Source organism: Rhamphochromis sp. 'chilingali', assembly GCF_963969265.1.
Source record: "Rhamphochromis sp. 'chilingali' genome assembly, chromosome: 3".
NCBI lineage: Eukaryota > Metazoa > Chordata > Actinopteri > Cichliformes > Cichlidae > Rhamphochromis > Rhamphochromis sp. 'chilingali'.
In genome coordinates this window covers 35507443-35531224 of record NC_137931.1, presented here as the reverse complement: position 1 = coordinate 35531224, position 23782 = coordinate 35507443, and the positions used below count along the sequence as shown (strand labels likewise).

The window sequence follows — 23782 nt, the reverse complement described above, 5'->3', positions numbered from 1 at the left end:
CTTAAAGAATGGAGAACACAAAATTGGTCCAAAAACCTCTCATGTTCAGCTGTTTTTTTTGTAAAAAGATAACAATGTTAGCCTTTTCTGCAGCTATGGGGCATATATGGTATCACTCTTGGCTGGAAGCAGTGCTTAAACAATGGAAAAAACACAAACTTTGTCCAAAAACCTCTCATGTTTAACTGTTTTCCACTTTTTCTTTGGTCATTTTAGCCTTTTTGGCCAGGGTGAAGCGAGTATCTGCCATCAAACAAGAAGACAGCCGCATGTAGCTATGATGATGTTTGCTAGTTCACCTTACATGCATTAATGTAATAACGTGGTGAGCCTACTCAACGTAAATTACACTGGAACAACATTAAGCTACTCACGCAGAGAAGAACGGCTGCTGCCATCATCATCCGTCATCATTTCTGCTACACTGGCAGGGCTAGGGGCCAGGACTCTATTCTTCGGGTTTTTGGGGGATGTTGCTAACTCCGGGTCCGATAACAGGCAACCCACCCGCAGTAGATGTGCTCGGTGTGAGGTCTCGCAGCAAGCTATCAAATACGGCGCATTTCTCGGCTTTAAAAAGAACGCTATGCGTCGCCAGGTGTTTCATCAGATTTGAGGTGTTACTTCCTTTGACAGTATCACAGTATCAGCTTAAAGCACTTGTTGCAGGCTGCTGAGTTTGCATCTTTTGCTGTGAAGTACAGCCAGACTTTTGACCGCTTTGCCTTGGGCATTTTTAATCTGTAGCTCTGCTCTAAAAGAACGTACGTACCTGGACCCGCCTACTATCCTCGGAAACATAAAATGATTGGCTAGAATCTAAAGTGTATCACAGCTCAGGAAAAAAAAGCACCGAAATAAAGCACCGAAATGTGCGCTGCTTTTCGGTATGGTTACTACCGTTTATGTCAGAACCGGTGCCATCATGGCACCGGATACCGGTACCCATCCCTAGTCCTGTCCTATTTTTTGTTCATTCAAAGGCCAAATCGAGCATCTTTCTTGGAGATTGTGAATTTAAAAATGATTCAGATGGGTATGCAGGTGCTTCCAGCAGCTGCAGGTAAAGGCTGTAGTTCAGTTTATGAAGAGATTACGCTGAATAACCCTACGGACATGATGATTTGGGTCCCCGTGTCCCTCAGAGGTCACTGCACATCAGAACAGAGTTGTTCTGAGTGATCGCCATTATCCTATGACGAGCCATTGAACTCTTCCAGGATAACAGTGCCCCAATTTATAGAGCACGAGTGGTCACAGAACGATTTAATGAGGATAAAAACTATCCGAATCATCACCGCGGCTATACAGGAGACGTTGGACCAGCGAGCTGGGAAGCGCTCGTATCAAAACACTGAAGAATGACGGTGGAGCTCCCCAATAGCATTTCATAGACGTGTAGAGTCGATGCCAAGGTGGATTGAAGCATGTTTTGGCCCAACACCTTCACTTTAGTTTCTCACCTTTCTCCAGAGGTGGGACCAAGTCATTGTTTTGCAAGTCTCAAGTAAGTCTCAAGTCTTTATCCTCAAGTCTCAAGTCAAGTCTCAAGTAATGTCAGGCAAGTCAGAGTCGAGTCTCAAGTCACTGGTGTAAAAGTCCGAGTCAAGTCACAAGTCTGAAACTTTGAATTTCAAGTCCTTTCGAGTCTTTAAAAAAAAAACGAAAAAATAATGTTGCAGTTATGCTAAATGTAAATATTAGACCATGTAATTTTAAAATCTGTGTTTTTCTCAACACATGACAAAATAGTGAACTTAGAAAATATACACAAATTGTGAAATTGCACCTCTTTAAAATGCAGCTCAATTAAACCTAGCTCCAAGAATAATTTTCACCAACAGTTCTGAGATACGCTGCATGTTATTCTTGGATGCGGTTGTAGGACCGGCTTTAAAATCGCATGACAAAAATATCATACACATTAAAAAGAACTGCATCACCAACGTAGCCTGGACAACATTTGCTAGTTAGATGAAGTCAGCTATCTCATTGTAGCATATTTATATGCATATTTATAATCATACGGTTCTTGGAGTGAGTGCATACACTCGTGAAGTTTAGTAACTTCAGGTCACTGCAACAAGTCCAGGTACAGTTTACCGACGGATGGGTACAGGACCTTGAAATGCACGGTGTAGAACGAAAGACCATCGTACGTATCATAAGTTTACCAGTCTCACAAATTGTCGTCATAAATACACATTCGTTAACCGTTTATTAATAGGACCTTTGAGCTCAAGGGTAATTAATTAGTAGTGGAAATCATTTCTGGTACCCATCACAGAAATGTAGCAGTGACAATAATACTGTATGCTGTAATCGCACAGGGCAATTAGTGATACAAAAAACCTGTTTTATCCTGTGAATAAAAGTATATGTTTTTGTTAATGTACCATAATAACAGAGGCGAAACGCAATATTGTGTCAGGACAATTCACTATTTATGCACAATAAACACAGGAGCATAGCGCGACAATTTCTGTTCAGCGCCAGACTTGCTTGTAACCTATATCACTAATTATGTTATGAAAATGACGTATTAACTACTAAAAAACACTGACCTTCGTGTAAATGCTTGGAGCAGACTAACCTGTGAGCTGGAGTGTTCTGGGACGTTATATTTGATCTTTGAATGGCTGCAATCCAGGCCATCCGTCGCGTCTTTGTTACTTCAGAAACATGGCTTGAACAATTTCTCTTCAACGACGTAATCCGATAACAACCGATCTCTTTACCCGTCGGCTTCCCGTGGCTGTCATGCGACCGGCTATTGCAGTTAATAATACAACGGCTTCTTGACATTTTTGTGTTTCTTTTTATCGCTGTGTAACTGATTTCAATTGAAAGCCTGCGTGCGCTACTACCGCTTGCCACGAGTTCCCAGAATCCTTTGCGGTTCTACCCGTGAATGACGTCACATTTTCAATCTCTATATAATATGCGTGTTAAATTTTATATTTTGGGTAAAATATCAAGTCTTTTCAAGTAAACCGGTTCAAGTCCAATTCAAGTCCCAAGTCATTGGTGTAAAAGTCCAAGTCAAGTCACAAGTCTTAGAACATTTTTTCAAGTCAAGTCTAAAGTCATAAAATTAATGACTCGAGTCTGACTCGAGTCCAAGTCATGTGACTCGAGTCCACACCTCTGCCTTTCTCTACTTCCACTTATTTCGTATCCTCGAGACTTTTCTTCATTTGGACTTTTTCCTCCAGTTGAAACAAATAGAAGTGCACTAACTTTAAGTGAAATCTAATGTTCCAGTTCAGAGAAAAGCAACATTTTTTGTTAATAGTTGCTGGAGCACAGAGCAAACATTGTTTTGACATTTTGTGTCATAACCTCGGCATTGGATGGCGTCCACCTAAAAGAACGCTAGACGCAGCCTTGGAACATGGAAAGGACTGACAATGCTGAGCTGTTTTAATGTCCTAAATAGCTTGTTGTACAGAGCTGAACGCAGCGCAGGGGTCTGAGGCAAGCTGTGTCTGTGGCTCTGTTTGCCTCTACAATGCCTTTCATGTCCCTCATATCAGCGTTCCTTTCATCAGTCCTCCCCCGCTGCGGTGTTTCGGAGGAGGGGTCCGGTTGGCGAGCCGGATTAGCTTCCAACTGGTGCTTGTCCAGATTCTGATTTTGAAGGGGGGCTTAACCAAACTTGCCTCAGAAAAGACGAGAGGAAGGAACAGGAGGGAGGGAGGAGAGGAAAAGCGTTCCTGTGGGGGTGACGCTCCTCTTCGGTTGTTTACCTTGCAATTAACATGCTGGATTGTTCTGTGCAGAAAAAGAAGAAAGTCAAGTGTGTAGAGGACGGAGCAATAGGCCACCGTAGATACAGATACAGCAGGGAGGGCCTGAAGTGCTGCTCGACACCTGCTCTATTGGAATAGCTCTGCGTCCACACAAGCACTGCTCAGCTTTAAAATATAGAAAAACCGAGCCACCCCATACTGCGAGTGTCATGGCGAGGGCACAGACGATGGCACTGACCAATCAGCAACAGATGCCCCCTGGAGGTAAATTATCTAGACTATGATTCGTCTGTGTGTGTGTGTGTGTGTGTGTGTGTGTGTGTGTGTGTGTGTGTGTTTGGCACAGTGGTTAAGACAGACCCTCTGAGCTGCTGTCAACGATACGGCACCCTGCGACATGGCGGCCTGGGGGACCTTATTTTTGGCCACACCAGGTGCAAGTGTTTTGGGCTGGTTACATGATCTTGCATGAATGTGTGTGTGCGTGTTGTTGGTTAGCATGTGCATATATAAAGCTGCAATTGTGTGTGTGTGTGCGTGTGTGTGTGTGTGTGTGTGGCCAAATGCTTGAGTCCAGGAAAGGTCAGAGATTGGGTGGAGGTGCCAGGAATAGGGGTGTGAGATGCCTGGGTGTCTGCAGGGCTATAACACATACACGCACGCACGCACACACATCAAGCCGAGGCCTCCAAACCCAAAGACACATCAGAACAAAATCTGGTCAAAGTGGAGCATTTTTCTTTCCCTCCTCCATCGACTCCTCATCCTCATCCTCTCCTCTCCTCTCCTCATGTAAACACGATGCTGCTTTCTGGATCTGGGATGCCTGAGGGACAGAGCACAGACAGGAGCCCCGTCACCATGACAACAGCTTCTCCGAGCTGCCTGACACCCAGACGCCATTGGCTGAGGGCTGTTGGGGGGAGGGGGGAGGAGGAAGGAGAGAGCGCGAGAAAGAGAAGCAGGAGTAAGTTAAGCGAGGGGTAGAAGGAGAAGGCGGGAGGGGTATTATGGGGGTGAGGAGATAAGGAAGGCGAATGACCCCATTACTCCTCGTGGGGCCGTGCGTGCCCCTGTTCAGGTTCATGTGCTGGTTTGCAAAGAGGGAGAAAGGGGAGCAGAGGGCGGGGAGAGGGGAGAGGGGAGGAGGCGCAGGAGGGTGTGTGTGTGTGTGTGTGTGTGTGTGTGTGTGAGACCCTTGCAGACCCTCAAGGCTTCGTGGAGTTTCTTAATGTTTTACTGTGAGACTACAGGGAGCAAAAAATGCTTTTTTTTCTCTAGATTTGCTTTTATTGAACGTAAAAAACGTGTTTACACATGAAAACTGGAGACGCAGATACGCAGGAGCTGGTTGCTTCTCGCCTCTCGTGAAGCTTGTAGCTCTGTGGGTATGTTGTGTCAGCCACATAATTTACATACTCTGCTCTGACTGGCTGTCTGATGTCACCACTGTACCAAACATCGTTTCCATTTATTGCTCAACAGTTTGTTTGCCATATGCACACAACTGTTTAATCATTAACTTTGTTTTTTGGTGTTTTTTATTTCGAGAAATGATGAAGGACGCTGATTGACTGATGAACATGTTCGCATGTGGGTTGAAAATCCAAATATTATAAATGGTCCTTGTGGTGGGAGCTCTTCCAGGATATACTGAAAATGTTTGGCTATATTTAGAAGATGAACTGCAGACTGCATCTCTGTGGATGGCCAGTCAGCAGTGACAGAGCAAACTTTAGAGATTACCAGAGAGAAGAGGCGAGAGGTGGACAGAAAACAGGAAGGAGAAGGAAGTTTTCTGACCTTTCAGTGAGATGGACACAGCCAAACACGTCACAGATGTTACGTCTGAGAGGCTGCAGAATTATGTAGGCAATGCTAACAAGCTAACCTCAACGTGAAAACACATTTTTTCCCCCTTTCCAAGCACTTAGAATATGAAATATTCTTGTAATTTGTGCAGTCATTGTCGCTGATGTTTCTGCAGTTTGATGGTAAAAGCATTAACGCTACAAAGCCGAAGGTTCCGCCTGAGAGAGAGCTGCTGATGTGTGCTTTACCTGCAGAAAGGTGGTGAATGCAATGCACCGTGTTTATGTGCAGCTTGGCAGCCTGCTGGCACTGCTCGGAGGGGAAACGGCAACGGAAAAAGTGTGTGTGTGTGTGTGTGTGTGTGTGTGTGTGTGTGTGTGTGTGTGTGTGTGTGTGTGTGTGTGTGTGTGTGTGGCTCTCTGTGTACTGGGTCTTCCTGTCGTTCTGTGATCACTGGCATATTTAGACTAATCATTGAAGAGGGGGAGCATGTGTCTCCATGCATATGATCTCGGCTGCTGCATGGTGTGCATGTGTGTGCGTGTGCGTGTGTGATTTTAAAACCATACACACAAGGGGGCATAAATGTCTCAGGCTGTGTTTGCACATGTGTTGGTGTATCCATCGCAGGAGACAGAATTTACTCTCTCTCTCACACTCACACACACACGCACAGGCACGCTCACACACATTAAGCTGTACTGAAGAGAAGTAGAGGAGGTTGTTGCTAAATCAGAACCAGAAGTTGAGGCGGAGTGACGGAGGGGCTCAGATGGGGGGTGGCGTGTGTGTGTGTGTGTGTGTGTGTGTGTGTGTGTGTGTGTGTGTGTGTGTGTGTGTGTGTGTGTGTGTGTGTGTGTGTGCGTGCGCACGTGTGTTGTAGTATGGGCTACACAGACTGGTGTAGTCTCTCTGTCTGGGATGTAGAGGTGAAGGTGAAGGGTGGGGAAGAAATAGTCTGAGTTAGATGGGGCGGGGGGGCAGAGAGGGATGCTGGGTGTTTAGGGAGTAAAAGGAAAAAAATCCCCACCACCCCCACCCTTCCTGCAAACAGGAATGAAACAGTAAGCATGTTTCACCTCGGCCATTAATCCTTTGTACTGACTGGAGACCTGAAGCAAACACAAAGAACTTCTTTCTCGTTCTTTAAATCTCTCAATTTTCTTCTCCTCTCTTTGCTTCCCTTTTATTCGCTCTGTTTCCCCCTTCTTGTTCTCGTCTCTGTGTGTGTGTGTGTGTGTGCGCGTGCGTGTGTGTGTGTGTGTGCGTGCCTGTTGTCCTCTCTCTGTGCTGTGCTGAGACTATGCTGGGGATATTTCTGTCAGCCTCTGTTTATTTATTGATGGTGATGCTGGTGAGAGTTCGCCTGCCTACATGTGTGCTTGTGTCAAGAGAAAGTGTGGCGCTCTCTGGAAATCTTTACCTCCTCTTCTTCTTCTTCATCCGGTCCTCTCCGTGACTCCTTCGCAGTAAATATTTGTCGGCCTCCATCCTAATGACACTGCAAGGCCGACCCGGGATGTGCTGGCTCTTTGACCTCTGAATAGCTGGATGGGAACCAGCAGCTCTGCGCTCTCTGGCTTGTCTCTTGTGGAGGATGAAAGGCTGGTGTCACTGAAACGGAGGCTTAAATCATCCCCGAATGAGCACCTCCCTGACACCGCTGTCTCTGAGCCACGCTGCCTGGCTACCGAAATAGTTCCTGGAAGCAAGAATGCAAATAGAGGACATTAATGTCAGTCCTCATTGTATGTCAGACCCCGCTGAACTCTTGGGAACCTGTCGACTGGTGGTCCAGAGGTCAGGAGGTCCTACCAAGGCTGTTTATCTTCCAGTATATCTCTGAGGGACAGGCAGGGAGCCGGGCATTTGAAGGTGTGATGGCAGGCAGGAAAGAAACGGGCAGGTTTGTTAGCAGCATCCATCGTGAATGTGCTTATGCTCTTGCTCTGTGTGCATTCCTTGGTCAGAGAGGGGTTCAGATAAGGGTAAAGCTGGCTTTAAACTAAAGCAAGTTGTGCCCGATTTCATCAGCTGACAGCACCAGCGAGTACTGGACGTATAGTGTTGCTTGGTCAGTCCTTACTGATTTAATTCTTCATTCACCGACGCAGCAGTGCAGGTTTGTGCCGGCTTTGTTTCCGATGCGTAGACCACTGAATCTTTCTTTGACATCATTTATGTTGTTTTTACAATCACCAAATCAACCAAATCCACAGCAGCTCACAGGTGGTGCTGTTGGTGCACATCAGCATCAGTGGGTAACAGAATAACACCTTAATGTACAGCTCTAATTTAACCCTATGGTTTACAAGCGTGGTGCAAACATAACCAGATATACGAGTGCTGATAAGCTCATCATAGCACACTGATGCCCCGAACGTTACCCAGTAGAGCTACACTTAAGAAAAAAAAGGTCAAAGCAGTCAGACTGGAGTCTAAACAGTCTTTACAACGACAGCTCCCGAGTATAAAGTCTGTCCGTTCGAGCACATAAGTGTTTGGAGGATCTCGTCTCGTGTCCTTCCTCCAGTGTCTTCTACCCAGGTGAGACTCCAAGCTGATACCTCGCAAAGCATTTCGCATCTGAAACGTCTGCACACGACAGGCGACAGTTTCTGGATACAATTGTTGCAATATCGTTAATTTGCAAAAGCAGTTATAGTGTTAGTTTTGGATTTTTGCACATGACTTTGCAGTCAGTTTGACTGGCTTTTCGCAAACAGGAAATATCGTTGCTGTCAGCAAATCTCCATTTCTTGTAGTCCTAATAACAGCTAAAGAGATTCTCTAATGCTTTAGACGACCTCTCCTGAAAGGGACACAGCCAGAAGTAACCAAGTTACTGTCTGAAACGGCAAACATGGTGTGTTTAAGAGTAGCAATTCGATTATGAAGTGACATGCGTCGGGATCTTGGGGCTTAACCGTTTCCAGGTAAAATTCTGGATTTTTCATCAGGGATTTTTTTTTTCCAGTGGAGCTGCTGGTTTGTGTGATGCTACGTGATGAACAAGCACAAGTTTACAGTTGAAACACATGTACTGAACTGAAACTGCTCATGGGTCAGCTAAAGCAGCTGTCAAGCTCTTTTTCTCCTGTTACTGAAACACCCACCACCCCATCCAATTTTCTCCTTATCGCTTCCCTGTGGCAGCAGTTCTTCTCTTTTACCTTCGCTCTTATTTTTCTACCTGTTTATTCTTTTCTCTAACAACTTTCCTTCTTTTCTTTCTGCCTTTCTTCCTTCATTTTCCCTCTCTGCCTCTCCTCCACATGCCTCGGGGTCCTCAAGAGTTTCAGGAGTTCCACAGACTGTCCATTGTCTTGGGAATGTGCTTTGCTCTCTCCCCTCACCTCCTCCTCCTCCTCCTCCTCCTGTCTGGCTGGAGACAAGGTTAGGTGGTGTTCAGCTTCTGGGTCCACAAGGCCACTGGGTTACAAGACGCTAACCTGATTAACTCCCCGCACCTGGACCAAGTCAGCTGATCAGGCTAAAGTTGAATATAGGCTCTTTTAAAAGAGGAGAGAGGATGAATGTAACTGTGTCGAGATTCTGGGATCAGCAGATTTACCACTGCATGAATAACGTGTGAAGGGAATACAGCGAATGATCAGATCTTAAAGATCTGAAAACAAGAAAATAAAAACATGTGTCAGTGATGGCTTTCCCGACCGCTTAACCCGTCTGTGTGTTTGGTTTAAGTCATTCTTAAAATCCATCCTTAGTGTGAGGGAAGAGATGACATGCCTCCAATTTCTTATCAGGCTTCTTGTGAATTTCTAAATTTATCAAAATACTTGAATCATTAGTTGTGACTTATGAGGTGGATGCTCCCTATGTGGTGGTGCCTCTGGGATACAAAATGGAAATTGGTAGCGCGTGCCGTGTGTATGTTTCTCACTGTGTGTGTGTGTGTTTCTGTGAGCGTATATTCATATCTTTGTGGGGACCAAGAAGTGGAAGTTTACTATACTTGTGGGCACCAAAATCCTGTGTGTGTGTGTGTGTGTGTGTGTGTGTGTGTGTGTGTGTGTGTGTGTTTCTGACTGTGTGTGTCTCGCATACCCAACCCCCCATCCCAGCGTCTGGCACTCAGGAGGACTGCTCCTTCGCGAGCGTGTCTTCCTGCCAGGGCCTACGCACGCGCGCACACACACACACACACACACACACACACACACACACACACACACACACACACACACACACACACACACACACACACACATTAAAATAGAAACGGGGTGAGTGGATTAGGCTGGTGTGAGATCTTTTTAAATGTGTGGTGTGTTTCTTTTGGTTGCTAAACATAATCGTCAGACACAACCTCAGCTCAGCAGACGGGATCGCATTTGGGCTGTGAGACAAATCTGCAGGCTGTTACAGTAGAAGACAGTAAAAACTTTGGTGTAATTCATCGAATTTTCTCTATCAGCAGCACATTACGCATTATAGCAATGGTAATTGTTTAACTACTGCGATGTGCAGACGTCTGACTTCAGCTCTGAGGTTCGCCACATTGCTTTAGGCGCTCTGGAATGTGTACAGCCCAACTGGAACTCCTTGGCTGCTCTCCCTCTCTCCATATATTTTTTATGTTGACGGTATACGGTACCACCACTTCCTTCTCCTTTTCATCTTGCACCTTCTCGGCTCTGCAGAAATAAAATCCAGTTGTGTGAGCACAACATGAGGAAAAAAGCAGAGCGAGAGAGAAAGGAAGAAGTGAGCATGAGAATATGAAAGAATGCCAAAGAATAAGGAGGAGGTAGATATTGCTAACAAGGTTGCCAGAGACTCTTTTCATTTTTAATAGTCCCGTAGGAGGTCTGGCTGATAAAGTGTTATGTTATATTATTAAATCCTGGCAAAGTTGGAGCTGCAACAGATTCCAACAGTGGCAATTGTGAAAGCGAGTCTGTGGGTTTGATAAAATTCACCAAAATGAATGGACGGGATCTTTAAACCTTTAAACAACACGTGTCCCACATGTCTTCTTTTTTTTTTTTTTTTTTTTTTTTACTTTTTACAGGTAAGTAATTCTTTAATAAAAGCATCTGATATTTTATTTTCAATTTTCAAGTAAGGGATTGCCGGTTGTCGCCTCGTTCCAGTAGATTTTATCGCCTCTTTTGCACTTAAAAAAAAAAAAATCCCTGCAGATTTGATTCCCATACAGCCGAACACGGAGTCTGTCCTATTAAAATATGATTGTTTTGGTGGACTGGGACAAACGGTGGCACTGTGGTCCAGCAGCTTTTTCCAGTGTTTCTGAGTAGGATGCTTCTGCTTCCTTAGGCGCTAACATCAGCGAGAACAATAATCTCACGTATTGTCTTCTTCTGTGCCCAGTCTAGTTTCATTTCATCTTTTTTTATTTTTAAAGATCAGGCCTTATGCCACATGTTTGAAGGCATTTTTTGAGACTCAAAATGTGGCTTTAGTGTCAGGGTTACAATTGGTTATGGTTAGGTATTTAATTTTTCAGGGTTAGGGGCTATGGAAAGCATAATGTCAATTAGATGTCCCCACAAGATATGAATACCCTACATGTGTCTGCATGCGTGTGCACATTTAGCCTGTGTTTTAGTGCATGAAGGTAAAATCCACTGATGCTTTTATTCATCTGCCCAACAGAAGTTTGGGTCATTCCTTCCTTTATAATTTATATTCTGTAATTTTTTGTGTTACCAGCTTCATCTCAGCATTTCCCAGAATTACATTCTGCACAGCCCAGACAGCGGCTGTGAACCTGTTGATTTTCTGCTGTGGTGTTCTGGTTTTTGTTTTTTGTTTTTTTGCTTGGAGATGGCAGAGGAAAAAGTGATAATGAAAGCCATGGCAGAGGTTGAGGTTTTGTAGCTGAAAATAGGGAGCACCTCGCCTGCTTGGCAAAAAAGCAACATGGCTTTTGGCTGCATTGCATTCTTGGTGTAGAGAGGATGAGATGTCTGCGCCTCCTTTATGAGGGATTGCTCGCCGTGTAACTGTTGAATCTTGGTGTTAAAGGTCAGCTGATGAAAGACAAGGACGCGCGGCGCCTGACACGCTGTAGATGTGGAACTGAGCTGTAAAATGTAAATAAATTACAAACATTTATTTACATTTTTTGCAAACACTGAGAGAGAGCCATAAATGCGACACATATCTTCGGGTCTGGCTCTTTCCGGGGATGATCTGCAGCCCTGTCTGACCTGCACACCTGAGCATCTCACCTCAGGAAATATCCAGACATACTTCAGAGGGTGGAAGGATGCATGATAAAACCTTTTCTCCTATCTCTGACAAATACTCACACACCTTTCTTTCTCTGTCTATTAGGTTTTGTTTCTGAGCTCCGAGCGTTCTATTATTCCCTAATTAGCAGCATTAATAATCTTCAATTAGGCATTTAGCTTTGTGCACGTGTAACTCCTCATCCTTTGCTTAAAGTGTGTATGCGCGTACTCGCCGACAAGCGTCATCGCGGCACCCTGTCCTCTGGTTCTGTCGTGGCTTTCCACCCAACACCAACTGTCTAATGAGGGAGTGAAAGGCCACGGGCGGAGTGGGAGGCAGGAGCTGAATATCAGTGTGTGTTTGTGTGTCTGCACACATGTTTGTGTGTGTAATTAAAGAGAAGTGCCAGCAGGGGGGACCAGTGTCAGAAAGGGTCACCAAGAGAGCAGCGGGCCATCGCCAAGCTTTGGTCATTAACTGCCGAGCGCCGGTAAAGGCGTGTGAAGGTACACAAGTGTATGTCAGGAGGCCAGGAACTAAATTAGTCTCCGTAAATATGTGTTTTACTTAGTTTACCCGTGTTTGTGTCACATTTCACTCAGAGTTTAGCTTTAGCGTTGAGTTAAAGACTTCATAAAGTATGCTGCGAGTCATTTTCAACATGTTTTGTTTATTATATTACTTTTATTGTTGTTTTCATGAGATTTCTGCGAGCCCAGTGCAGCATTTTTAGATCGCTTGTTTTGTACTAACTACAGTCTTAATCACAAAGAGAGAAAAAGATACATTTGGTCACGGTTGGTTGTTACGTTACCCCTTTAAAAAATATTAACATTGTGATATATCAAAGAGATACATTTACTTTTCCTTCTTTTTTTTAAAATAAGATACAAGATGGCAGCTTCTTCTTCCTCCTCCTTTTGAGGTCGGCAAAATCCTCTTCCTTCACACTGACAGCGGTGACGTCAGTCAACCTGATTTGATTGGTCAGATGGTCAGACTGGAGACAAATATTAGGTTAACCGGATCCTCAACAGAACCACTTATTTTGGACATAAAGCCATAAAAGTGATCGTCCACAAAAAACGTGTATCCACACAGTAAAGGTCATCTGGCGAAAGTTGAACCAGGCTGTTGCTGTGCGCCTTTGTTCCTTAATGCAGATGAGACTAAATCCTCTTAAATCCTCCCCGATTGTCCGACTTCTTGTGTTTTTGGTGATGGCGCCTTGTTCTCTTTGTTTTTATTATTAAGACTGTCAAGGACCAAAGCTAAAGTAAAACTTTAGTAATACATTGATCCAGAAAATGCTAATTCCTCCCGATTTACGTATAAACATCAAACAAAATTTCTGTTTTTGTTTGCTTGGCTTTCCTTATTTCAGGCTGTTTGTCGGTCACGTGGTGTTCCCTCCTCTTCACTCTGTCAGCTGCCATCCACAGAGAGCCACCGCATCAATATGATGTTTACAAGAGGCAGCAGTTGACGAGGAGAATAGTTTGTGTTTCTGCATTTGTTTGTTTCATCTCACTGTGTCTGCGTGTGTGTGTCCACAGTAATTTGTTTTCTTCCCTGACAGGTAGTGTGTGGATTGCCATGGGTTGATTGGTTATCCTGAGAGGTGTAGTGGGAGTTTAGGTGTGTGCTCCGGGGCTGCGTGGGGAGATCCGGGCGGCGTCCCCTCTCACAGAGCTTTCCCTCTGGGCTTCCAGCTCAGAGCAATAACTGGGTAGCTGGGAGGCTGCTCCGGGCGTCTGGGGCCCTAATATTGGGAGGAGATGGTTCAGAGACAGGAACAGTGCGAGGAGGAGGAGGGATGTGTGTGTGTGTTTGTTTGTGTGTGTGTGTGTACTGCGGGGGGATCCCAAGCAGATTTGTTTACCGGTAATTAATTCACCTGATTGACATAACAGCTGCCAGAGCTATGGGAAGGCAACAGCATATGTGTGTGTTTGTGTGCAAGAACACCCCTGTGCATACTTACCATGCAGATTTTTCTGCATACCTGGTGTGTGTGTGTGTGTGTGTGTGTGTGTGTGTGTGTGTGTGTGTGTGTGTGTGTGTGTGTGTGTGTGCGTGCACACAGAGCAGACCCAGCCATTGAGGGGATTTCCATGTGGCAGGGTTTGGAGCAGGGTTCCTGGCAGAGCGACCCGGCAGTTCTCTGTCTTCCATCGGAGCCGTCTGTCCGCCGGCAGCACCGCTCACACCGAGCTGCCTCGCTGCTAATCTTTATAGAGTTGACTTCACTGACAGTTATTGGAGCACTTGAAGCTAAGGGGAGGAGAAGGAGGGCCGTGACAGAAGGACAAATGGGAGAGATGGGAGGAGACGGCGATCGCAGTGACAGTCAGCAGGGTTGTGAAAAGTAATTCCTGGTTTGGTTTGCACACGGGCCACATGAAACCAACAGGAACTAAATACATAGACACATAACAGAGCGCTCAGTCTGGCGTGAGACACGCGTGTGCAAACACATCTCTGTGTAACTTTACGTGAACGTCAGCCATAACCGAATCACAAGGCTTCGCTCTGTCTTCGTTGTTTACATTAACAACTTCATCTCACCTGCTCTTCAGCAGTTTATGCTTTTTTGTTCAGCAGACAAAGAATGAAAAATAAAGCGATGCCCTGTTTTGGGAAACACGAGCTTGGACTGGACTCTGTTACTCTGTGTGTGGCTGCATGCGTGAACTTTGTGGTCAGAGGATCTCGGTTTGGGCGGTTTCATGTGTTTCTGTGTGAGTACAGTCAGGTCAGGCTAAACCCTTGGAAACGGAAATAAACACAGGCTTCCACACAGATATTCAGACACACTCACACAGATACTAACAGGTCAGTATCAGTGTTGTTGTGACCAGCAGGTAGCAGTGTGTTGGCCTGCTTGTCTGGACCCAGATAACGGCAGATCCATTACCCCCTGGAAGCTGAGGTCTGATCACTGGGCAGATAGAGCCGCTCACTCACTGTCTGTGGACCTAGCCGGTTAGCCAGCCTCCACCGTGGCACTAAAGAGGATCACAACAAGGGGCCAAAGGAGGGCAGACCCCCTTCTGTTAGAGGAAATTGTCAAATGCACGTCCTCCGATAATGCCTCTCTCGCATCTCGTGCAAGCCGGCGATGGTAAAGATTGCCGTGGTTATGTCACATCATGGGACACCTCAAAATGGCAGCTGCTGATCATCTTATCACTCGTTGGAGAGATTCAAGTCGTCTCAATTATAAACGCTAAGAGAACAAACTGAAATATGAAGTTTATTTTCGTTATTTAGCCTTTGTCTCAAGCACAGTGCGGTCTGTGTTATTATAGAATGGATTACAGTTTGAGAAATGCGCTCCTTTGTTTTCTTGCTTGAAGAGTTACACGGAAAGATTTATGCTCCTCTTCCAGCTGAGCCTCGTGTGCTGTTCTCCCGTGTTTGCTGAACTTACTGGCTTCTGGCTTTAGCTTATTTACCAGAAAAGATATGACAGTGATATCAATCTATTCGTCTAACTTTTGGAAAGAGTCTTTCCAACAAGTGAAACTACAGCGTTAAACAGATGCACCTCACAGACACAAAAAGACTTCAGATGCTGTGAATCTCGTCACGCATCAGCAGAGACGAGAGAATATCCTTAACTCATTTAGCTCATTTGCAAAACATGGAGGCGGCATGGATGGATGCAGGGTTAAGAAATGAAGATGTCGCATATCAATCGTGTAAGTTCATTAGTTACAAGTGAACCAAGAGAAAACCTTGTGTTTGGGAAAGACGGGATCACGAAGTAATGTTATAAAAGTGGCATATTGCAGGCGTCACTGGTCGTAAACGTTTCTGCTGAGAGTCGCTGTTTCAGTGGAAGAGCTAGATTCTTGGCTCATTTTTTGAAATAATGACCAAATTCGCAGTCAAATTTTTTGATTGTAGCTTGGAAGAACGATTGCAGTGAATTTGGCCTATTCATGAAGAAGCGTGTGCTGATTTGGACGAGGTGATGGCTTTTGTGGATCAGCAGCTTCAACACAATGGACTAATGCAACAGCATCGCCGCTTACATCAGCATCGCTCTTCTGCTTATGACATCGGCGGGTATTTGTGATGAAGTTATCGTTTTATAATCTCCGAAAATATTTTGTCTTGTAACTTTGCGAGTCTTTGTTTCGCCTAGATGCTCCACTTTAATCTCAGAGAACAGCTGAGCTTTTTCATGACTGTATTCTCTCTGAATATTACCCTCTCGCGGCTTTGTAATTTTTTTCAGCCTACAATGGGCCTAATACGTGTCGTAGAAATGCGGCGCTGATTATTGGCTGGCTCGGTGGGGATGGAGAGAGAGCTGAAGGAGAGCGACGGTGGTGAGGAGTTAGCACTGTGGAGGTTTTGTGTATCGGGTTTGTTTGTGCGGAGGGAAGAAAAGGAGAGAGATAGCTGTGGCAAAAAGGGCAGCAGCTATCAAAAGCCACAGGCTGCTTTAAACTCCACGTCTGTTTCTTTTTCTATCTTTTCCTCCTCTTTCTCTTCTCTCTCTTTCTTTTTGCTTTTCTCTCCCTCCACCTATCGCTTTCTCCCTCTCTCCCTCTCTCTGCTCCCTGGCCATGCTGATGATTGACGGCCTGAGGGTTTTAATGGGCACTGGAGAGCAGGAGCTGAGGTCGGGGTTGTCATGGCAACTAGGAGAAGGGGCCTTTTGCTGCTGCTTCACCTGAGTACTGTGGAGCCTCGTTGGCTGGCTGAGGCAGGCAGGCTCGCGCGTACGCACACACTCACTCGCCACACACACACACACACACACACACACACACACACACACACACACACACACACACACACACACACACTCGTCACACGTACTTACATGCCAGCACCACTTCCATTCACTCTTCCTCCTCCCTCTAAGATGTCCTGCTGTCTATTGAGCTATCTTCTCTTTTCCTTTTTCTCATTCTTATTTCATCTTCCTATTTTCTCCCTCTCTCCCTCCGCACGGCCGTTAAAGCGCTGAGACAAACCGCAGTTGGTTAACCGTGCGCACGTGTGTTTGTGTTGGTGTGGACGCATGTATGTCAATATGTACAGTATTCAGCCCATTGTTTTTGCTGCCCATTGTTCAACAGGAGAAAAAAGCGCACCACTGCACACTTTACAGTCTCGCGCCCTTATTTTTATTTTTCAGTTGCTCCATCAATATGGCTCCTAGAAGTACAGAAGCCCAAATTATGCACAAAGGAGTCCCTCACCAAAACCAAGTAACAAGCAGCGACTTCTTTTCGCAGTTCACACACTCCATCTTGATTCAGAAAACACTTTTTTTTTTTTGTTTTAATCCTGCAGTGATTATTAGCATAATCAGACCTAATAATGGATCCATTCAAACCCTCTCATACGCAAACACACACAGGCTCGAGATCTGAAACAACACAAATCATCTGCCACAATCATGCTTCTATGGGACCCAATCTGTTGCTTAGGCCAACCCCATTACCTGACCTGACCTGACCTGTCGGACCCTTTTCAACCTGGGAAGCGATTGCTGACTAAAGCCCTGCCCACACGTGATGGTCGGGGACCTTCGAGGCTCTCATGTCCTTCACGGTAAAAAGTAATATTATGAAATTCGGCTACATACCAATAGTGTGTGCTCATATACAGGACTTTTTCTTTCCATATTTTAACTACTCAATACTCTGTCATTTTTTTATGCATCTTCCTAAACAACACATCCTGATTTGCTCTGATGGTCAAAAAGACTAGTTAGAATTTCACGTTTTTATGTTTAATAGTTTTCCCCTTACTTGCACCTGTTTGTGTCGCTGCTGAATGGCTCTGGTCTCTGGTTGCCGAGTTGCTGCTCGTTGCTTCCTGTGTGGACATCGTGGTAGCCTCTGGGGACAATGGACAACTACACAAGACTTCCTGTTCCATCTGCTAATCACTGTTTACAAATACAGATGTACTTTAAAAAACTGATTAACTGTTTACAGACTGTAGCCAATGATTTTGAGATTGTTTCTGCGGGACATCGGTGTGGTTCACCGGGTTAAAGCTAATACTAAAGCTAACTGCATATCTACCCCGGTCTTTCTCCCAGCTTTCTTGTCTTCTTTTCTCTGTCCTGTCACATGAAGGCTAAACAGACTCTTTGGGGCCAAAGACTTTGTCCCCCTGTCGCAGATGTCTGTGAGACTGAGTCTCATTTAAGACCTGAGTTATTTGGCATTTATGCGTTAAAAGAAACATTGGGAGAGTTCACATGCTTCCCAGGCCACCAGGTCACAGTGGAAGGAAGAAAAATGATGCTTAGCACTTATTATAAGAGGGGTGAGTGTCCATTTTTTATCTGTGTGCTGTATTCTTTATTTTAAGGTTTGGAAGATCCTCTTGACCTCTTCCTCTTCTTGCTTGTCTACTGTTGAGGCTGGAAAGAACTGACAGTTCACACATAGACCTGAGAGTAATATAGAAGCATCTGTACTAAGCTCTTCTTCACTGTCTGACCTCTCCTCACCCTCTGAGAGAGCTCTCCAGCTCTTCCTCTCTTGGCCCGCTTCCTATTGTTTGCCAGCCTTTTCTGTTTAAATGTCTCCCCTCTCTCCTTTATGCCTTTCTCTTTCCAGTTTTGGCTCTTGCCTTACTTCTGTCGATGCCACATCCGTGCTCTGTCACGGTTGTTTTCAGAGCCCCACAGATTCACACCCTTTTGCCGCTGCAGTTTTTGCATGCGCGATTGTGCGCGCCCTGCCTCGTGGCCCCGGGGCGTGCTAGTTAGTGTCTGGGCTGTGCAGGTCAGGCGAGGCACGGAGGGAAGTGAGCGGAGCTCCGGTTACAGTGGGGGAAGGGCTGGAGGAGAGCGCTGTGTATGTGCATTTGTAAATTATGTGGATTTGCATCTATGTTCAATAGCAGATATTGAGGCTTTTAATTGGTTATGCTTAATCAAAAGACCCATGGTTATAGTTAAGGCCGTTAGATTGTGTTCATCTTTAAGAGAAAGCAACAGTGACTATTTTGGTACACCCGTCCATCCTCCACAGCCTTTGGAGTAACAGCATCTAGGTCGTGTCTGGAAGACATTAAGACGGGTTGCTTGTTAGATGTCGGGGTATCTGTGCGGTCTTAGCTTTTCAGTTCTTCTTCCACAGGAATCATTGCAACTTTTTTTAATTGCTCCTTGCATTGCCCTGGCCATGCCAACGATGTGCTGATGGTCGGCACGACTGAGGCAGCGCCACATCTGTCTCTTCTCCCTGATGTTTAGCATCATTATTACTGTGAGAGAAAAGATTAAATACAGTCCAAAATCAATACAAGTCATAGATGCATTCAAGTGACACATTTATGCCCTGTTTTTGTTTTTTGTTTTTTTTTACTTTAGCAGTTATTGGAAAAAAAGTGCTGTCCATTCATAGCGCAACGGGGAAACTAGTTTACTCCAAACCCACAGAATTCCTTCCTTAATGTTCCCACTAAATTACCATATTTGCATTTTGTTTTTGTGTCCATCGATTGGTTTATCACAGCACCCAGACAATCATATCTCCGTCAGATATCGTGAGATATCTGTAATTGCTCCATTTGCTCCAGAAAGAGCGCAATCAGGGTGAAAAAAAGGAAAAAAGTTTGATGGCAAATCATTTCCGAACAGCGCGTATCTCTTTCTATTAATTTCGGCAGACACAGGATTGTTTTAACACCTTGCCGATCGTTGATTGTCCCGTGACTGTGTGTTAATCCGCTGAAGGGAAATGCAGAGGCTTTTATTTTGGTTTTGTTGTGGTTGTTCTTTCAGAGCGCGGCCGCTGCTCCCAGTCCAGTGATGGGCAACATGCCACCCAATGATGGCATGCCAGGAGGACCCATGCCCCCGGGCTTCTTTCAAGTAAGAAAAATGACCTTCCGTCTGACTTCATCCCTCACCCACCCCCACAATCACCTCCAACCATCACCCCTCCCTTAGCCATGGCTAAGCCTATCCCTCTGTCTCCTCCTCCTTTTTTTAGCCTCTTTAGCTGTCCTAATCCCTGTCCAGATGTGTTCCCTTCTCTGTCTCTCTGCGTCCATCCCATATGTCCATATGCCCGGGATGTTAACTCCTGGTGCTCTGTCTGCTGCTCTAGACTCTACCCGTAGAGTTTTCTGTGTTACCGTGTGCTTTCCAGAATATGAAATGCCTTTGCAAGTGAAGGAGGTGTTGGGTTTGCTGGGAGGGGAGGAAAAAGCAGAGTGAAGAGGAGGCTATTTTCTCTGGTCTGTGTTGCTTCACTAATTCCTCCTGTCATCACTGTTCTCTGAGGGCTGTCTCAAAGGCTGACGAGGTCACTCGCACTCTTTTCTCTGTTTCCATCACTCTCACATATTCAAATGAGGACATATAGGAGCCTTATTTGACACTGTGACACACATTAAACTCGTAACATTTACAAAATTGAGGTTTTAAAGTAACTGTACCCCCAAAGATATGCTGTGAATTGCTGAGGGTGAGAACAGGAAATCTGAATTGGCTTAAAGCAGCTTTTCTACAGCAGACAGTTTGAGTAAGAAAGAAGTCACCAGCAAATATGAGATTTTTCACATTATACCATGAGCAATTCAGGTGAAACGCCTACGGAAGGAAGAGGGCATTCATCCCCTGCAAAAGTTTGATGTCATTTAGCGAAACCCTGGACATCTTCTTGTGGAGTGGAGCCTTTAAAGAAGTAGTACAACATTCAGCCAACTCAGCTCCATTTACTGACAGTTTCCACGCAGTCTGTAGGTCACGTAAAGGAGCTGTCTGCAAAGACACCAAAGCAATCACAAGGTTGTTTTTGGTGGCTTTCAACGCAGCAGCCGAGAGCAACCCTTTCCCTCTGGTCTGTAACCGAGCGTTTTTCCCTAGCGACCATTGGTTGCCAAGGAGTTGCCGACCGGCTGCTGAATTTTATTGGTTAGAGTTTGGAAAAAGTCCTCTCTGTCCAAAGATAACAAAGCTCCTTCAATCGCTAATGCTAGCTAGAAGGGTTGTCCTGCTAACCATGTAAGATCAATAACTGTCAGCAGAATATTGAATATATAATATTCAGTCACCAGATCCCAGCCTCGTGCTCACATTGGTTGATATATATATATATATATATATATTCTTTTAAATTTAATTAATTTTCCTTAAATTAATAAACAAAGATGTTTATTAATGCATTTATTGTTATTTTATTTTTAAAGTTTTATTTTTGAGATTTTTGTTTGTAAATCCCTGTGATGTGTAAGAGTCTTGCTAGCGTCTCAGCCATTTAAAGACTTTCTCCTGAGTTAAACATCAAACAGGATTCGGCTGACCAGGCAATGCAATAAAATTACAATACGTCTTTAAGAATAATACTTTACTTTATTAATCCTTTGTGAGTATAATTAAACATGCTCAGTGCTGTAAGCATGCTGCACAAATTTCCTCTCACTCTCTGTCTATAGCATACCTGATGTTTCCATACGTACAGTTTGAGTACAGCCTGTTTTTTCTTGTTTGATTGGCAGCGTGTCATGTTCTGTGTGTGTGTGTGTGTGTGCGCATGCATGTACATGCTGGGGTAGTAGAGAATGTTAATGATGTATGAGCAGTGAGCAGGCCAGGGAGAGAGCTATCTGATGGTGTTGCGTGAGTGACATTGCTTTCCATAAATAGACCCTGTGTGCAGGGCAGACAGACAGACAGACAGGATGGGCAGAGAGGAGGAGAACAAGGAGGGATGGATGCTGTATTCACTTTCATCTTTTCTTCTCTTTTCATCCATCCTTCTTCTCTTTCTCCTCCCCTCTTCAGCTCAGATTAGCTGAGCAAAGCAGGAAAAGGTGAAGAAAACAAGAAAACAAAGGTGCGAGCACAGAGCCTGCACAGTGCACCGAGACAAAATGCTCCCAAAGATTTCCCTAAATCAAGCTCACACTGTTAGTGGTACAACAGCATCCTTCAACATGAGCCAGAGCCGAAGCCCCGCTCATTGCTTTCTGTAGGTAGCTGACATTAATTCCCCATTGAACTAATGGCTGCGGTCCACGCTGAAAGTGCAGGCTGCTGAGAATTCTGCATTGCATTTGTTCATTCAAATGAAGGGGAAGCTGTTTCACCCCCCCCTTCGCACACATTGTTGAAATTGTGCTCGTGTCCTCAGTCACTCCTGAGATACGGTTAGTCGAGTGGACCACAGTCTTGCCATAGAATTGTGAATGGATTACATCGAGCTAAGCGAAATTTCCTCGGCGTTTCGGTCATTTCTCATCTGAACTCTGGGTCGGCTTCCTTTCCCACCTTCTCCCTCCCTCACCTTCTCCTTCACACGCCAGGTATCCTTCTTCATGACATTTCTTCACTCTCTCCATTTCCCTTGTTTTTGAAACTATTATTTCTCACACGCCGCTTCAGTGACACATGCTTACTCACCGACTGTGTGTGAACTGCTCGTGTGTGCTGTGTGTGTTTTTCCCCAGTTGCTCTAGCATAGCAATTAACATAGGTGACCCCAACACTGTTATTGGCTCCAGTCCTGGGAGAGAGGGATGAGGGGCAAAGACAGGACACTGGAGGAAAATAGAGATGGGAGGAGGAGGGTCTTCCTTCATGTTATCCTAATGTGTAGCTCACAGGGTGAGCCTGGCATTCGGGGGTGGGTGCGGGGGAGGGGGGGGCATCATTTAGGCAGAAAGACAGAAGAAGAAAGAGAATAGAATAAGTGTCTACACGTTTGGTGTGTAGTCCTTCGTCTCTCAGCAGAAGTCCATCGCTGCTGCATCATAGCCCTCTGGGGAGGGCAAGCAAAAGGGGAGATGACACGGGGGAGGAGGGGGGGAGGGAAAATTAGGGACGAGAGGCAACAAGGAGAGATAGAGGAGGGTGGAGGAGGGGAAAAAGAAGAGGACAGTGAGATGTCAGGGGAGTCTTTCCAAAATCTTTTTTTTTTTCAAATGAGAAAATGAACATTAAATGATCTGAAGCGCCTCGCTCTCGAGCTGCTTCTGTGATCTACACACGACACGTAACGCAGTCAAAAACACAGAGCGCACTCTCGTAGGGGTGTAAACCAGCCGGGGTGGGGCATCCTCTCTCTACTAAACTGGAATTGTTCCTCTTGCCAAAAAAAAAATAAAAAAGAGGATCGAGAGTCAAAGGCTGTGCAATTTACGGCAGGTAATTGCAGCTCTTCAGGGACAACACGAAAAAGCACAACAAGAGGATTAGGTTTGATTACACATTTAAGAACAAGCAACCCAGGTATCAAAGGCAAATTTAAGAACCTGTTCAAAGCTGACACATGGCACGCACATGGCGAATTAGGGAGACATCTGCGCTCGGTAATTTATTTATCAAAGGTAAGACTGGGCTCGGGGTTCAGTCCGGTCAGTCGTATTACGAAGATGCAGATAAATAAGGTGAAGTGCTTCGGAAAGTGAATGACAGACTGCAAACCGTACAGAAGTGATTGAGGAATAGCATCTGAAATATTATTTCTTCTGTTAGGGCCGGCGCCGGTCCTTTAGTGGAGATTGCGGACTTTACAGAGGGATAATCACAAAGTTGCCCAAAGTTAACAAAGTGAGGTGTAACAGTGTTCAACCTCTCAACAAAAACCACCGACATATTTAAAAAGTTATGCAAAAATGTTTAATCTGCTTTTCTAACACATGTGAAAAAGCAGCGTGAGTGGAAGACACAGATGTCAAAGGACCCAGACGAGTCAAAACTTTCCACTGAGAAGAGGGACTCTGCTTATCCTTGAGAGGACAGCCACAAAGATCATACCCAACAATTCCCCTTGAATGACAGACTTTAAAATGAGAAGCAGTACTCGGGAAAACCTTTTCTCTGCATCGTGTACCTGCACTTTCCTTTAGACTTGGCTCATGAACATTAATGATGAATGATAATAAGGAATGAAGCCTTTTTCTCCTGCTGTTCATGCTTCACCTCCACCATCACGTGATTCCATCTGTTTAGAGGCAAACATCACATGTTTCTCTGCATGTTGGTGAAAGAGCTCAGGTCC

At 45.1% G+C, this 23782-nt stretch overlaps 1 protein-coding gene across 2 annotated transcripts in view; it reads left to right on the top strand.

The window, feature by feature from the left end:
- ssbp4 (single stranded DNA binding protein 4) overlaps positions 1-23782 on the top strand; it is a 92489-nt gene that overhangs the window by 46480 nt on the left and 22227 nt on the right. For both annotated transcript variants that reach the window (XM_080878723.1, XM_080878724.1), the window contains exon 5: positions 19558-19647. In XM_080878723.1, the coding sequence (XP_080734849.1) occupies positions 19558-19647 (90 nt within the window). The remainder of the gene's footprint in view (positions 1-19557; positions 19648-23782) is intronic.